The sequence below is a fragment of the Solanum stenotomum genome, unplaced genomic scaffold, assembly GCF_019186545.1.
Source record: "Solanum stenotomum isolate F172 unplaced genomic scaffold, ASM1918654v1 scaffold10210, whole genome shotgun sequence".
Classification (NCBI taxonomy): domain Eukaryota; kingdom Viridiplantae; phylum Streptophyta; class Magnoliopsida; order Solanales; family Solanaceae; genus Solanum; species Solanum stenotomum.
This window is the reverse complement of record NW_026020954.1, coordinates 10,657-29,068: the sequence shown is the minus strand read 5'-3', so window position 1 is coordinate 29,068 and position 18,412 is coordinate 10,657. Positions and strand designations below refer to the sequence as shown.

Here is an 18,412-nt window from a genome sequence, read left to right as displayed (position 1 = left end):
ATATTGCTCTTTTGAAAAATATCCCTTTATTAAACCCACTTAGAAGACCAATTTTGGGCCTATCTGGAAATTTTCCAGCAGCCCAAATCAATACCCAACCCACCTTTAACTCCCAATTCCCAGCAATCCAAACATAGGAAAAACTACCAAATTACACTACTTTACCTATTATTATTTTTTCCCTACTCTTTAATAAAAATACGAAATTCCCTTTTTTTCCCCCAAAACTGACTCTCCCGGATACATTATTTCTTCAGCAAAGTAAACCCACGTCTCCAATTCCTAAAATCTTGCCTTCAATCTCTCTATATTATCAAATCAGTTATCTAATTCAAATCAATTTGAATTTCAAACGATTTCCAACTTTTTTCAACCACCTGTAAAGTTCAAAACAGGTATTATCACCTTCTTCGTTTTGTTTTTTTGTTTAATTGTTTTTGGCTCTTGCATTATGGATCCTCTATCTTTTAGTTTTGGGATTACCTAAATAGTATCACCGAACAATAATTTCATATTTGATTAAGAAGATCCCAACTGGGTAGAACTGAGATCTAAGAGGTTGCATGAACTGGCAATAATGGTAAATCGAAGTTCTAAGAAGTCGAAATCAAAAAAGGAAGTACATGCATCATCTAAGACAAAGGATGCAAAAACTCCAAAGAAAAGGGGTAGAAAGGTTGCCCCTCCTATTTCTCGACCCACACTACCAATGGTATGTAATTTTTTTGTAATTTTTTTTCCAATATCGATTTTTGAACTTTATGTATTCCCCTGTTTTTCTTTTGATTTTAGTTTGATACGTTATTGATAAATAATTTTGTATTCATTATATTGTTTGAAATCTGCACTTGGTACCCAAAACAGTAATTTTGGTATATTTTTGTTGTTATATTATTGTTAATGTATCAGAAGTTAAAGGTCAATTTATAAGATTGAATGCTATTAAGATTTAGGTATCAAATATCGGTATTGAGTATAACTTTCTAATTTCTACACATATACCAAGTTGTTGGTCAAATTTTTGGGATGATATATGTATCTACACATTTCATTCAATTTATATTGTATCTTCTTCCTGTTTGCAGTGACAGGGGAATGTATGTAGCAGCATTTGCTAAATTTCTGAGTGATGAAATCAAAATCTCATCAATCCCTTTTTGAAGTGACTATCTTCGTACAAGATATGTGGCACTGTTATGGAAATATGGTACCGACAAGGCTAAGGTGGGATACGTTAGCGAGAATGATGATCCTACAAGGCCAAAGAGTGACTTCCTTCCATCAGCAGATGATGAAATGATTAATGTAGATTAGTATTTTATTTACTAACTGACAGTCAAGTGTTGAAGTTTTGTTATTTTGAAGATTAACTGTTTTGTAGTATTCCTCATCAGGTTAACATGATACTTCTAAGTAATACATACTTCTAATTTTAAAGAATGTTTATGCCCATAATTTTTTATGTTGCCTTTAATTTTGTTTTCATTACAGTTTAATACATTCTTACAGTTTAATATTTTTAAATTTGAAGAATGTTTATGTCCACAATTTTTTATGTTGCTTTTAATTTTGTTTTCATTACAGTTTATTACTATAAATAATATACACATATGTACAACTCATAATATCTTGTAAGATGATACAAATTTTTTACAAAATTATTATGTACATGATACACTATTGCCTCCACAAATAATAAAATTGTATTATTCACAACACAAGGTACAAATTATCGATTATAAGATTGATACAACTCACAAAAGCTAATACTATATCAGTAACAGGTACAAAATATACAAAAAATATAATGTATATGATACATAGTTGATTAAAACTATTCTAACTGTATATTTTGAACTACATCTGATACTATATTCTTTTCACTTGATACAAATAGGTAAACTTGATGCTTTGAATATTTAGAATAGTTTTACATGTTGTATATTATAACTTTTGTACACATCACAACAATTGGTTTTACTTTAATATCTCACGCCAAAGTTATAAAAATATTAAGTATCAAATACACAAAATTGCTACCAAATTTACTTATCGAATATCTTAGAAGTAATATACAAATAACTACAGCTAATACCATTTTTTAAGTTGATACAAGAAATATATTATATACACGATACATAACTGCTTCAAATATCTCAACTTTGTATTTTAAACAATAATTGATACTATATTATTTGCAGTTGATACAAATAGTTCATATTGATACTTTTAATATTTATAATATTTTAACATGTTATATCTTCTAACTTTGTCACATATAATAACAGTTGATACTATTTCACTATCCCATACGAAAGGTACAAAAAATTAAGTATCAGATACACAACATGTATATCAAACTTACTCTATCAGAAATTAACAGTAAAAAAAAGTAGCCAGAATTGAAAACATAACCTTTTTCATTTATTGCATCAGAAAATAGTAAGCTAAAAGTAATTCAGAAAGTATCAAATTTAAGAATTATTAGACTTTAAACATCAAAGTAATCTCAAAAAGTAATCATCAAGAATCTTTCGGGTTGAAAGTACATGTTCTTCGATTGTGACCTTCTTGTCCACAGTGTCCACAACAGTTTGTGTTTGTGCTTAGCTTTTCATATGAATTTTTCTTCCTTTTTTTCGTTGGTCTACCATGCACTTTTTTGTATCTTGGAGGCAAGACAACATCTTCCAAAACATCTTCTGGAACTGTCCAATCACTTCTGTCCGGTATTGATTCCTAACAGACGCCTTAAAAGTCCAACAACAATCATTTGAATAACACACTAATACGTAGCTGCAATTATACCATGCACATTTATTATTTGATCATGTTTAATGTATCAAATTAAACCATAAATTGGAAACAAAAAAACAGTGCAATATCAATGTTTCAAACAGATTAACGATGAACACAGTTTATCATTCTTAAAATGAACATGATACGTTGCTCGGATACAAATTCAAAAATGATACAAAATAAACATATTTACCAAATTTCACATATTATTCTCAAAATGAACATGATACTTTATTAAATTCACACAATTATATACAAATATAATAACCTAACACGTTCGGTGCACAGAACACATATTTTTTGTGTATCATGATCAAATATCAACTAACAAATTATACAAATGAAGAATGTTATCAAATATATGTATCACATACCTTTTGTTATCAGATCTTTTAACTCTAAAATTGAAGTTATGCTTTATTTGCCTTGTCCTTGTACAATTGCTTCACTTCCACAAAAGTACTATTTGGATCTAACATATAATTTTCGATCTCCATTTCTAGTAAGTAATAGGAATCAACAATTTTCGATTCAACTATATGCTTAGACCTTTTGCGTCCCTTTTTCTACCTTTAAAACACACAATTGCACTTGTGGTTGGATCGAAATTTTGTATCTCTTCATCACTTTTATCCGTTGTATCAATGCATAGTGGATACAAACCGAATCCTACCTCATGTTTCTTCACTTCTATGTATAACTTCACTCCCATATCATTCCTAATACACAATGGAGACTAATTACCTTCCACAACGTATCTTATCTCGATGTTTTTTTTCAATTCATCAATAACCAATTCAGCTGTAATGGCAGAAATAGGATTCACAAACGAAATATTTTCTCCAACCACTCGCTCATAACTAACATCACTTTCCCATATTCCCGATTGCCTTAACAATATTGAAATATTCATTTAGAATCTTCACAAATTTTTGATGCAAAATTTTGTTAATCAAGCTTCTGCAATTTTTTGGATGAAATGGGAGACACAATTACACAATTTGAAATTTAAATTTTCAAGTTCTGTTACATTTTTGTGAAAGGCTGATTGTTTGAAGAAAGAAATGTACCCTTGATTTGTGGGATTTAATTATATATTCTGTTTTTAGTCCCTAATTTAGCGCAATAAATTGCAGAAATCTCTAAATTAAAGTATCCGCGCTTCCCAATTATGTATCCGAAAGGTGTTAAAATAAAGGGATTTCTGTAATTTATGAAAGAGTAGGGATATGATGTAATTTATATGTTATACTATGTGGTTTACATAATTTTTACCCAAACATATACGTACAACAGTCCCAAATACATCACCAATACAACGAACAGATTACCATTGACCCAACCCCACCGCATCTTCTTCTTCATCATGAAACCCAGTAACGGAAAAATTCCAGCGAAATCCAGCAGCCCTCAAAACGTGACCCGAGTCCAGCAAGCCCTGTACGCGCGTCGTCGCCTTCATGTGAGGGCGAGTTCACGCAACCGTCAACTTCCACAGCTTTCTCTGCAATAGCCGCCCACCTTGATCTTGTCATCCGGATTTTAAGGGATTTCGGTTGAAATCTTGTACAAGCAGCAGTTCTTTGGTCCTTGGAAAAATCTTGAATTGAAGGTCGGATGGTAATTCCCGTTTCTGCCCTTGCCCTTGTCCAATTTTCATCCCCTAAATCCCCCCCAATTCGACCCTAATACCTCCTCTATAAAAAAGCTCGTGTTCCCCTTCCTGCAAGAGGGGTTTTTTTTTTTGGAAGAAAAATTGGAAATCTTTGACAAGAAACAAAGAGAGAATATTGAAAGGATATAGAGAAAGGAGGCGTAATAGTTATATAAAAATCCATCAAAAGAATCTCTCGTAGTCGAGAACTAGCTGTTGTCTCCTCGCTTGTTCTGTCTCGGTCGCTGCCCAAAAAAAGGTAACGTCTTTATATAATACTCTCCTCATCTCCTCATCTGTTTCAAAGTAATTTTCTAGTGTTTGGAAGCCTTTGTTCTGTGACTGTTCGTTGGTATTTTTCATGAGATTGATGATGTTTTTAACATATTATATGTACACTTAATTGTTTCCATCAGTTAGTCCTAATATGGAGTCAAGCTCTGGAGACTCGTTAAAGCTTTATTTTGTTGTGTTTCTTTTCTTGAGCTTGCTTCTCGAACACCGTCGAATCTATGTTCTTTTCGCTTTAGCATCCTGAACATCGAAGGTTCTATTCGCTTTATTACCGCTAATGTTCTCTGTTCTTCCTTTGAGATGAGGGAAAATCTCGGAGTCGTTCAGTATGAAGTTGTATGTTGTCGTAGCTGCTGTTCGGTGAGCATAAGTGGTTATTTTCTTCTTGATTAAATTCTATGGTCATCCTATCTTGTATTGCGAATGTGTAACCGTCTATTTGTTTTTTTTTATTCCTTCTCGTTTTCAGCATGCTTCCATAGTTTTGTTGAGTGTATTTGTCGTCTGCTTATTCTAGCTTGAAGCTAAATGTTTATAATAATTTTGTTCAAATATTAAGTCATGTATGTTCCCTTGTTTGTCATATTTGTTGGGACCTCTCACTCCTGTAAGATTTTTTTTTTCTTATTTTATTATTTATTTTGGGCTAAATACTACCTGCTATGTTTGTTCCTAAATGTTGTCTTGAGAGTCCAAAAGGTATTAGGAGTGTTCTCTACTTAAGCTACTGACTGTAGGATAGTTAGTAAATTAAGTTTGTTGCGCTTGTGGTCTGTTCATATAGTATATGCAGAAAAGGAGTCCAAAATGCTCGGGTTGATCATTTTTCGGTATGCTAAATGCATTTCCTGTCGGTATTTGAAGTTAGGTGAATTCACGAATTAGATTTTTGTATATTTTGTTGTTGTTTAGGAAGTGCATTTAGATGAGCATGTGTTGTACAAGGGAATTAGTTCTTCCTCTGTTTTGGTTCATTTCATTAAAGTCATCTAGATTCTTGCTTAGCGTAGCTTACTTTGAGGTATATCGATTACATGAGAATTTTAATCTATTTATTTAGTTACAGTTTTGAGATATTATTTTCAAATACTAATCCTTGTCATTTTTTTTTGTGGCATGTGATACTACCCAAGCCCTCTTGGATTCCAATCTTCTCCCCCATATTCCGGGTGGGCCGTAAAGGCCCACGTCCACTCATTTCTTTATCGAGTCCAAATAGCTGGTGTACAAGTTGAAAGCAGAAAGATAATGTTGGAAATTAAATTTTCAAGCTCCGAAAAAGTCAAAAAACGGCTAAAACGCAGCTGGTATACAGTGATAAACACGCCTATATACACTGATATACATCCGATGTATACAAAAACGGGAATTTGGTTGAGACAAAAAATTCCAGCGAAATTGGCCCAAAAGGAGGCCCAAATTCAATTTCTCCCTTACTCTTTAATTATTTAATTGTGATTATTTATTGTTTGTTGTTTAACTCTAACTTTATAATTAAATTAACTTAGTTGAATTCCCCAAAAGACGAACTATTTCTCTGTGTTGTTTTGTTTCTAACAAATCTCATTTTATCAACTATTGTATTTTCATTTATAATCTTTAGTCGAATTTTTTTTTATTAGTTTAAAATAGTTTTCATATTTTGATTAAACAAAAAATGATTCAAATGAATTCTAATTAATCTAGTTTTATTAATATTCTATTCACTAGCATTTTAATCCAAATGTTTCATTTTTAGGTTCCTTTCTAAAATAAAATAAAAATAAAATGTTTTATTTATTTAATTATTTTCTCAAAGTTAATCAAATATTGTAATTTTTTTTTTTTTTTTGATGTTAAATCATTTCCCAAAGAATTAGTCAAAAAATATTTTAGTCAAGTCGCAGGTCGACTGCATGTTAGCGGATACTTCGAATGCTTAAACCCTTTTCGAATTGTAAATTGAACCCCGAACCCTCTTTGGTATTTTCAAATGATTTTTTTTTTCTGTTTAAATCTTTGAAAATTATAAGTTCTCTTAATTTCTTTAAAAAATTAAGTGGCGACTCTTTTTCTAAGTATTTTTCCAAATTGTTTTATACTTAGAACATTTCAAAAAAGGTGATTTTTCTAAAGGTTAGGAAAATTACGGCAAAACAATAAGTTAGTGGACTCAAAACGTTTCTTCCAAAAATGATTTTCTTGAGCCGAATGTCTATCAGAAACAACCTCTCTACCTCATAAAGGTAGGGATAAGGTTCCAGACTCCATTTATGAGATTTTACCGGATTTGTTGTTGTAAGTCAGTGAACTTGTAACATTTTTTTCAAATCATGTTATGGAAAGTTATTGTGTTGAGGTGAATGTTTATCGAAAACAACCTTTACCCTATAAAGGTAGCGATAAGGTTGTTGAATGTCTATCGGAAATCACCTCTCTACCTTATAAAGGTAGGTATAAGATTTCAGACTCCACTAATGGGATTATACTTGATATGTTGTTGTAAGTTAGTGGACTGGTAACATTTTTTTTTCAAAATCATGTTATGGAAAATGATTTTTTTGAGCTGAATGTCTATCGGAAACAGCCTTTACCCTATAGCGGTAGATATAAGGTTCCAGACCCCACTTATAATATTATTATACTTGATATGTTATTGTTGTGTAAGTTGATTTAATGTTTGGGTGCAAAAAACAGTATGGTTGAAATTGGAAAGCTACACATGCCTAATATTCTGATTTAATATACTTTTGCTCTTTATGCAATGAACTTCCATAAGGACTAAGCTTTAGGGTACTAGTGTAGTGTGCTAAAATCCAGAACACCATTTTTGACTATTTGTTGGTTCTGGTCTTGAATAGGATAGCAAGAACCAAAGGTGGTTGAGAGATGTCAGTCTATTTATATCGCCTAGTTTAATTCAAAACTAAAGTTCAAAATATTAGAAGGATTTGTGGTTTTAAATATGCTAGAATATTAGGACGAACGTGTTCTTTTGTTCAATTTTATACAAGTTTAAGTACGTATTTGTGCACACCCAAAGTTAAAGGTCATAGTTACCAACTAACGTCAAATTAAGGATCATGTTTATATATTATGCCTAAATTTAAATGTACTTAACTATTTATCAAATGAATACTCAATACTTTACCTACACACAATTAACAAAGTATACAATTGGAATAAAATTGGATTCGTTTGCTAATAAAATTGAAATTAATAGCTGTTGTAATAAACATCTCTTTCGTAGAACAATCCACAAACATGTTATTTGTATTTCATTCTCTGCTATGATGAATCAAGACAAGCAAAAAAGGACATCTCTTCACCTTGATGTTCGTAGATTGATCGTGCGTGTTGTTGTTTCTACTAAATATGCAGTTAAATTTTAATTGGGTTAGAAAATTTGAGTCAAGTTAAATAGATTGAGTTACGATTCATTATTTAATCTATTTTAATTCAAATAAACTTTGAACAAAATTAAATATTGTCTCATTTATTTATTCGTGTGTCTTACGCCTTGCCATTAATGAAAATCTTAATTATAATCATTCAAATCTCATCATTAAAATGATTTGTTTCGATGTCTAAATCTTAAGGGAAAATTTTCAAAACAACAATATTTTAGCATCTAATAGGACTCCTTGTCAACACTTTCAATATTTATTGAAAATGTCAATATTTTGATTTGTTATGATGCTGACTGTATTTATTTAATTTGAAAGAATACAATTTTTTAAGGCATAATACATATATTGGACCCTAAACTTGGCTTCAAATTTCAACTTTGACCTCCAACTTTCATAGTGCACAAACAAGCACTTTAACTATCCAACCTTTTAATAAATAAACACGCAATTTTTGGAGCAAAGAGCGTGAAATGCAAACGCTTCCACGTGTATTAGTGAGCCACTCAATGGCTGCCAGCTAATTAAACACTTTACACGTCCATTTTAGAACTAAAAAAAAATAAAATTAATTAAGGGTAGAGTTGTCATTTCAGCATTTTTTTTTACTGTTGTGTGCCTCAAAAATTACTCCTACTCGCGCAAAATACGTGCACATCACGCGTTTTGCCAGGTAAGATACACGTGTTTATTTATTAAAAGGTTGGATAGTTAAAGTGTCTATTTGTGCACTTTGAAAGTTGGAGGTCAAAGTTAAAATTTGAAGCCAAGTTTAAGGTCCAATATATGTATTATGCCAATTTTTAATAACAGAAGGGAGAGAATCATGGGAGTAAAAATATTTCAAAAAAGGTAAAAATATTTTCTTTAGTTTTTTATCCTTACTTGTTTGAATTTTTTTAAATATGATTTTATCGGAAATGTATTCGGATGGACTTCTTTAAATATGATTTTGTGTGTCATTATTTTAAAATGTAATTGAAATATAAATTGTGAGTGATATTAAAAATACAAAATGAGCCAAATAAAATACAAATCTATTTACTAATGCAAATAGTATGAATACATAAATAAATTGTATTTTGGTTATTTAGAATTGAAAATGAATACAAATTAAATCTAAATACAAATTATCTGGTATACAAAGTGATATTGAAAATACAAAATGAGCAAAATAAAATACATTTTTTTTTTATTGATGCAATTAGGATGAATACCTATATAAAATAAATAAACTGTATTTGATTATTTAGAATTGAGAATGAATACGAAATGAAATATAAATACAAAACTTGATGGTATACCATTAGGACAAATACAAAATCAAATCTAAATACAAACTATTTGGTGTACAAAGTGATATTGTAAATTCAAAATAACCAAAATAAGATAAAAACTTTGTTTTACATATGCAATTAGGATGAAAACATAAATAATGAATACATAAATAAACTGTATTTTGGTTATTTAGAATTGAGAATGAATGGACAATTAAGAACTTCTATCCGATCGACAATTGATTCATCAAGTTCCATGGATTCAAGAAGAGTCTTTTCGGAACCATCCATAGAGCGACGGTAGCGGAGATCTGGAACCCGATAGGGTAACCGCCCGAGCCCTAAAACAAAATCACAAGAAAAATGAAAAAAAATATTTAAAAGACTAAAAATCTTAAATACATAAATATTTGATGATTATCTAACCAAACTCACATTATACTAAATCTGAAATATTAAAACAAAATCACAAGAAAATCGAAAAAAATTATTTAAAAGACTAAAAATCTGAAACACATAAATATTTGATGATTATCTAACCAAACTCACATAAAAATCGAAAAATTTGATGGAAAGTCCGAAATACAAGATAATCGATGGTTTTAAAAACAAAATCAACATAAATATCACTAAATAATCGAAATTACCTTTAACAATTAAGATATTTCTTGAGTTAAGTTAGAGATTTGTTGAACAAATTAGGAGAACCATTTATAATTTGTATTTCTTGACCTGCAAAGATGAGGGAAAAGAAACGAGGATGATGGGGCTTAATCATTCATTTAAGATCATTTATTTGGCACCTGTCCTAGCAAGTAGGTAGCATTATTATTACCCAAATAAGACTTTTGAGTATAAATATTAACGCCTAAAATCTAACGTATACTTAGACAACAGATTTCCCAATATTTGCAATTTCCTTCTCTTCTACCTCTGAAATTTTTCGTCAAATGTCTCATTCCGTCTGCATTGCACCCAACCCACTGTTGCTGAATCATCGGCAACCACCGTCTACATTTCCGTTCATCCCTCACCGGCAACTCCCGCTCCCAAATTTACAGTTATCGTCACATAAATCGAGGAGTTTTGAAGCTCATAATGCATTCGATCTCAAAGTTACCCAAGGGTATGTATGTTCAGTGGCAGTACACAGAATTTTTCGTTACCTTTTAAAATATGTACCAACAAATAAAACAACGTAACACAATATTAAAAAAAGAACAAAAACCTCTTATAATTTCATTTTTTTTTTCCTATTGGTATGAGTTTACATTTATCTGTGAACTTTGCAGAATGAGTGATCAGCTCTATCAACATGAAGTTGAACTCAAAGTCAGGGACTATGAATTGGATCAGTTTGGTGTTGTAAACAATGCTACTTATGCAAGTTATTGTCAACATTGTAAGGTTTACTGTTTCGATAATCGATCGTACACATATGACAATATTTGAACACTTATTTTTCAATAAATGAAACAGGTCGTCATGAGTTTCTTGAAAAGATTGGTGTAAGTGTTGATGAAGTATGTCGCAATGGTGATGCATTAGCAACAACAGAGCTTTCACTTAAGTATCTAGCACCTCTAAGGGTATGTCGAATTTCATCCTGTTAATTGGTTCATGTATTTGTTAGTTTTGTCAATTGTATATAGTTTTTACCATACTACTTCAAGTCGAATTTGGAGATCCAACTATAAAAACACGGGCAACCTGATATAACATTGTTTTGTTTAGAGTGGAGATAGATTCGTGGTGAAGGTGCGAATATCCCGCTCTACAGCAGCTCGATTGTTTTTCGAGCATTTCATCTTCAAGCTTCCAGATCAAGAGGTTAGTTACCTCTATTATCATTCAACTAGTTAACATGTTCGCGCTTCGCACGATCATAACAACTATTTTTAAGATAAAAAATTTCTTATAAATTAGCACATACTAAAAAAGAAGAAATATGATCAATACTTAGGTCAAAATTTTAAAATGTTTATCATAATTATTTCAATTTTTAAGATATAGTTTTCTTATTATTTTGTTGGGGTGAAAAGAACATGTCTTTTATTTTGAAAAAAAAATACTAACTTAATTTTCTATTTGCCGTTGATCATCAAATAAAACATAAATAATTTGTCCTCCTCATATTTTAAAAGAATGGATGCTTATTTAAATGAGGAACTACTGAACTTAGACCTTTTATAATATCATTCCTCAATATGATTTTTGTTAAAAAAATCATACTTGTATGTAATCTTTTTTAAAAAGTCTTATTTTTTAAAAATAATTGTGCAAGTTAAAATATGAAAATTAACAAAAAAAAAAACATGTCAATAGTAATACAAAGGAAAGAACAACTAACTATTTTCTAATAAAATGAAAGATAAATATATAAAATCGTAATGATAAAATTGAAAAGCAATTAATAGTAATGTTTCAACAAACAACTCGAAACAAAATTATATCGTTATTTTTATATGTTTTAATTATCAAAGAATAATTATACAAATAATAAATAATGAATATTTTAACTCTTGAGGAGTTACAAAACTCACTAAATATGTAATTATTTAGAGAAAATCAAATTTTAAATTATGGCAAAAAAACCAAAAAAAAGAGAAAAAGAATAAATAGGACTCTTAGTATATAAGAGTTTTTGCTAGTGTCTATTTTTATATCATATTGAAATTATTTATAATTTTTTTTTCGTCTTCACAAAAATAAAAAAAGTTTATATTTATATTTCAATATATTTCACTAAAATAGTACTTCATTTCATTTTAGTATGGATTTTGTATGTTTCGTTGTGGTCGTTTTATTTAATTACTAAAAAGTTAGAAAATAGAAAAATATATTTCATTATTTTAGTACAAACTTTAAAAATGTTGAGTTTTAATAAATAATATATACTCCCTCTATTTCAAAATAAGTGAATTATTGAGCCCTTTTTATAGTTCAAAATAAGTGAATTGTTCAAAGTTTAAGAGATATGTTGAACAATTCTTCCATTTTCCCCCTCATTTACATGTTAAGTAATTATAAAAGAAATGACTTTTTGAATACAAAAATATGTGCATAACGTCATCAGGAAGATACATCATTTATTTTTAAAGTTATTTAGAACGTTCGTTTATGTAATAGATAAATGACTTAATTTTGAGCAATTTTAATATATGATGTAAATAAAAGAAAAATGAGAAGTCTTAAAAAAAGAGAAAGAATTAGGTAAAAAGGAATTGAGGAGACATGTAATTTTAGTAAAAAATATAAATAGATAAAGATTTTTGTAAGTCATGAGATGGATCAAAGTTAGAGTATGTCTTGTTACCAAAAGCTTACAACCACAAATAAAGGAAAAACATATGCATCCGTGAAAATGTTCTACATGTAAACCTTGAATAGCTAATGTGCAAATGATAGACTAAAATTTAAAGCCATCATATTTTGGAAAAACTAAATGTAGAGGTAATGAAGAGAATCATAGAAAGGAGTTGAGGATATATGTCATTTAAGTAGTAAATGTGAATAAATGGAGGTTTTTGTAATTTATGAGTTGTAATTATATGTAATAAATTTTATAAATTTTTTTATTTATCAAACAAATTAATTAATGAAGAGAGTAAACTGATTTTTTTAGTTTCATAATAACTTAAACAAATATCAATTTTCTCTATGTATAATTATTTTTATACTTTTAGTATTTCTTAACTTAAGAAAATATGTTCATTGTAATTGGATATTTGCAGAACAAACTTGGTTCATTCTGAAAAAATTCATTAAATTAGAAGAATTAAATGTTTTGGGAAAATGGAATCCAACAATCATATATAAAGGCTAATTTTACACAAGCGTTAATAAATACGAAACAAAAATTTAATGGAGGGGATCTCATCTCCTTTTTAGTCAATTCGAATTCCACAAAAGAAAGAAATGTGTTATATCATCTAAATTAGATTGAAAAGAAGCGGATAAAGCTAAACAAAAGATGATGGAATCTTGATCGGAAAATTATGTCATATTAACATGTTATATACATAATATATATCAATAGAGAATATGGATTGTATATGCAAAAGACAAAATTTATATAATGAAAATATAAAAAAAATAATTATTTAAGCAACAAAATAATCAGTTGAAGATCATGTTGACCTTGATACAAAAAATGTGCTTTGTAATATAATCTTGTTCTTGAAGGGTACACATCTTGATGGATAAATAATTAATTGAAAAATTATGTAAGCAACAATAAGTACATCTATATATTTGTATATTATTGAAACTTCTACTTTTTTAAATTTTAATCTGGCCAACTCTTGATGAATCTTCCACCACCATTGAACTTTCTTCTTCTTTTTGATGACTTGTAGCAAATTATTTTTAGATCATCTCCTTTGACGAATCTTACACCGCCTTCAAACTTTCTTCTTCATCTTGATAAATTTTTGTTTGGCTATTGTAACACAAGAAGAAATTCTAAAAAATATATCTATAATCTTCATAAAAGCTGGAAAAAAAAAATACTAACAATATGAAGTTGGAGAAAATAGAAATGAACATGCAACAACACCATAGAGGATTGTTATTTATAGATTATTTAAATCATAAAAGTTAAGTAGAAGGAAGTTGAGGAGACATGTTATTTAATTAGAGAATTCAAATAGGTGGAGGTTTTTTTGTAACTTTCATATGATATAATTATATGTAATGAATATGATTGAATTTTTTACTTATTTAATAAATTGATTAATGGAAAAAAATGAATGAAAAAACTCAAAAAAGGAGAAAAAAGATAAATAGGTTTCTAGGCCATTGAGAGGTGTCACATCACCTTGTTTATATCTAGCTTTATTATATATATAGATAGATTATATAAATAAATATGTGACAATAGATAAAAAAAAAATTAAGAAAACAATTTCATTAGAGAAGGAATAAGATAAGAAAATGTACTACTACTTATTTTCAGGAATAACAACAGCTTCTTGGGTCTTTTGCCTTTTCGATAGGACTAAATATGACATTCATACATGTAAATTGTAATAATAACTAAATTAATGGATGAAATTTAGGGGAAGAATAAAATATTTGCAACCATAAAATGAGCTTCACATATTGTTGCCTCTTCATTTGCGGTATACTGTAACGTACATATACATAAAATAATAAAGGAATTAATGGAAGAATTTAAAGGGAAATGATCAATAGAGGGTATTTATTTAATTTAATCAATATATTAAGATGATAATAGAGAAAAAGGTAAAAAAAATGACAAAATATAAATACAAATGCTGGGACAATATATATATATAGATTACAAAGAGTCACTTTATACTTGTCAAATCTTACTGTATTTTCTTAAAATTTTCACAGCCTATATTGGAGGCAAGAGGAATATCAGTGTGGCTTAATAGAAGTTACCGTCCTATCCGAATTCCGTCAGAGTTCAGTTCAAAATTTGTTCAGTTCCTTCACCAGAAGAGTTGCGGTACACAACACCGTCTCTAGACCCTACTTGTGGAATTAGTGCTTGTAATATCTTAACTACATTTGATCTTCAATAAATTGAAATGTGCACTTTTAATTTCTTTACTTGTGAGAGTAATAACAAATTTACTTTGATTATCAATTGCTCACTATTTAATTATTTGTGTTATACTATTAAATTTGTATTGTTACTCTATTTGATTGTAAACAGAGGACCGTCACAATTTGGCCCAATTTTTGTTGTGAAGTTCCAGTCAATTTCCAATTTAACTCTTCCAGATTTTAATGTTAAAAGTTCAAGAATTATACCTTTTTTTTGTCTAACAAATCATTCTAACTCTTTGTTCTTTTTCAAGGGAAGTTTAAAGTTTATAAAACGCATCATACATAAACATGATCCTTAACATGATTTCAGCCGGTAACTATGATCTTTAACTTTGGGTGTGCACAAGTAGATACTTAACCTTGTATAAAACTAAACGAGTAGATACACGTGTCCTACGTGTCATAATACACGTAGGACACCACATAGGACACAAAATTGCCCAGTAGGACGCCACATAGGACGAATGTGTATATTTGTTCAATTTTATACAAGTTTTAAGTGTCTAGTTGTGCACATCTAAAGATAGAGACATAAATATTAGTTGAGACCAAGTTAAAGAGCACTGCACACCTCCAATGGACATACATGTCTCCACCTTTCTTTGGAGCTAGAGTCACCACAATAGTGTTTTTATCTTCCAGCTGGGCAATGTCCTCCAGCAGTTCAGTTATCGCCAGGTGGAAAGTAACAGTCGCAACATGATTGGTCTCATTAGATCCATGAACATGTGGCAAACTAGTATAACTGCCCACAAACTTTATCAACGAAATTCCACTCATAAGTAAGTTCACATCGTGATCTAAGTTCCATTTCCCATCGAGTATCGGTATCACACTAGACAAGTAAATAGATCAATCAATCAACTACACGTTAATCCCAAACAAAGTGAAGAGATTATAAATCGACTCTCTTTAAAGAGATGTACACAATAGCAAGACGAAGAATTAAAGGCGATGGTCCAGACTTCAGGACAGAGAGCTGCAGCAAAGTGGAAGAGTCAGACCGAACCAGTCTAATACAATCAAAGTCTTCATCTTCCATTCTAACTCCATGATGACATGGAAATGCAAAATTGATTTTTCGATCAATAAAAGAAAGTATTTTATAAATATTCACAGCATTAAACATGCTAAGCATGTAAAGAGTTCACTGATTCTACTTCAGGCTAAAGAATGACTTGAAGATGAACAATGTGTAGAAAACTAAACCACCTAAACAATAACCAGGTTCTTGTTGGATTACTAAAACCAGTGTTATCAAAGCCGAAAAGTGCAAAAAAGCTCTAAGGTCTGTGGGGTAAATAAAGCGTGGACTTTAATGAAAAAAGGTGAAAAGAGAGAAAAGAATACAAATATATATATTTAGTTCAACACTAATTAATTATAAACATGAATGACAAAGATATCACCAAAGAAATTGATTTTTTTTATGATAAAGTGAAATATCAATTATTTAGTGTCACTTCTTCATAAGAGGCTACTTGGCAAGGAAACATTTGTCTGAGAACCTTGATGACGACATTAGAGCCCACCTAAAGCGAGGCAAAATGCTCAACACGTTTTGAGCCTCGCTTCAGGGCTTAAGCGTGTCTTTGATAACACTGACTAGAAAGAAATAGTAACAAAATGGAACATATTTTTATTGTGGAAAACCTCCTTGCTCAAGGGAAGAAAAACCACGACCTACACCTCATAGGATTTCACCAAACTTCACGAACTTCAAAGAGCAACTTTAGATTACTACTCTATAATCAAAGGGACTAATTCTAGTGACTCACCTCAACAGTTTACTCAAACTGTTCCATGATTAATAATAATTGTATAATCTACCCTCCAAGAAGCCAAACCCACTTCTTGTTACTCATACTAACTAACTATAGTTGTGCACTCTTCTCTCCGAGAAGTCAAACATACTTCTTGTTACAATTCTTTCTAATGATTAACTATAACCGTTTTCTCTACTTTCCAAGAGGTCAAATCCACTTTGTGTTACAATTCTCACAAATTCTCTTTCACACTTGGAACAATTATCCCTAAACAACAATTCTAAGATGAGACCATGCAAACTAAGCTTTAGAAAGAAAACCTAACTCTAGTTCTTTTTTCTTCTGCCATCTTGCTCTTTTCAGCCGCACAAGCTCTTGCTGCAAAATATTCTCGATTTATGATTGTGCAAAAAACTGTGTGTCTCCTCTTTAATGATCCTTTTATAAGGGTGGATTAGACCCTAGTTAATCCTACAAGGTAAGTAATTCTTTTTCCTCAAAAAGTTTTCCGTTCCTTATAAGGAGTCTTGTGCACTTGTTTCCCTTATTTAAGAGTCTTTGTCTTATAAGGAGTCTTCTGCACTTCTTTTCTTTATGTAGGATTGTCTTTGTCTTTTAAAATTTCTTCTGCACTTTTTTTCCTTATTTAGGAGTCTTTGTCTTTTGATAAGGTTTCTTTGTTCTCGCATTGGTTCTGCTAGTGGATTGTGAACCTGGTTCACTTTGTTCGATTTCTCAATTCTCGCGTTAGTTCTGCTACTGAATTGTGAACCTGATTCACTTTGTCTGAATTACTTTGGCATTATCAAAACCTGTTCAAAAAGTTGTCGTGTAATCACAATGTAATACAAAAACTTTGTTACCGATTACAATGTTGTATATAGTACCTAAAAACTTTGTACCGATTACTTTGTTTCATTTTGAGTGCTTGGAAATGGGTCGAACTTGACGATCACCAGTAAAAAATTGAAATTAACTATAAAGGTCATCACTCATTTGTTGTTATTTTGTTCGTAGCTAACGAAAATCTATCGCTAATTCATCACCGAATAGGATCAACAAAAATTTTGCCACTTAACTATGAAATTTGTCCATCGCTAAATTCTATTTTTTTTTTGTTATAATGGATCAAGAATTTCATTCTTTAACAACACCTTACCCATTTCCTATCTTGTCTTTATGATATCCCTGATCATCACTCATTTGTTGTTATTTTGTTCGTAGCTAACGAAAATCTATCGCTAATTCATCACCGAATAGGATCAACAAAAATTTTGCCACTTAACTATGAAATTTGTCCATCGCTAAATTCTATTTTTTTTTTGTTATAATGGATCAAGAATTTCATTCTTTAACAACACCTTACCCATTTCCTATCTTGTCTTTATGATATCCCTGATCATCACTCATTTGTTGTTATTTTGTTCGTAGCTAACGAAAATCTATCGCTAATTCATCACCGAATAGGATCAACAAAATTTTTGCCACTTAACTATGAAATTTGTCCATCGCTAAATTCTATTTTTTTTTTGTTATAATGGATCAAGAATTTCATTCTTTAACAACACCTTACCCATTTCCTATCTTGTCATCATGATATCTGTTGGGAAAACGCGGACAAGCACAAAAATATATATGTAAAAGTAATGGAAATAA

General features: G+C 30.1%; 1 protein-coding gene across 1 annotated transcript; it reads left to right on the top strand.

The window, feature by feature from the left end:
* Window positions 1-10,174: 10,174 nt before the first annotated feature.
* Window positions 10,175-14,953, top strand: LOC125849726 (acyl-acyl carrier protein thioesterase ATL3, chloroplastic-like). Its single transcript, XM_049529697.1, has 5 exons — window positions 10,175-10,536; window positions 10,703-10,812; window positions 10,890-10,999; window positions 11,145-11,240; window positions 14,772-14,953. Exons 1-5 carry the CDS (start codon window positions 10,361-10,363, stop codon window positions 14,904-14,906), a joined length of 627 nt encoding a protein of 208 aa, XP_049385654.1. The 5' UTR covers window positions 10,175-10,360; the 3' UTR covers window positions 14,907-14,953.
* Window positions 14,954-18,412: the final 3,459 nt, after the last annotated feature.

Bases quoted from the DNA above. Each gene is read 5' to 3' on its own strand.
- LOC125849726 (XM_049529697.1), top strand. From the start codon at position 10,361: ATGTCTCATTCCGTCTGCATTGCACCCAACCCACTGTTGCTGAATCAT. The intron at 10,813-10,889 runs GTAAGGTTTACT...TAAATGAAACAG, and splicing joins TGCAAGTTATTGTCAACATT to GTCGTCATGAGTTTCTTGAA. The intron at 11,000-11,144 runs GTATGTCGAATT...TGTTTTGTTTAG, and splicing joins AGTATCTAGCACCTCTAAGG to AGTGGAGATAGATTCGTGGT.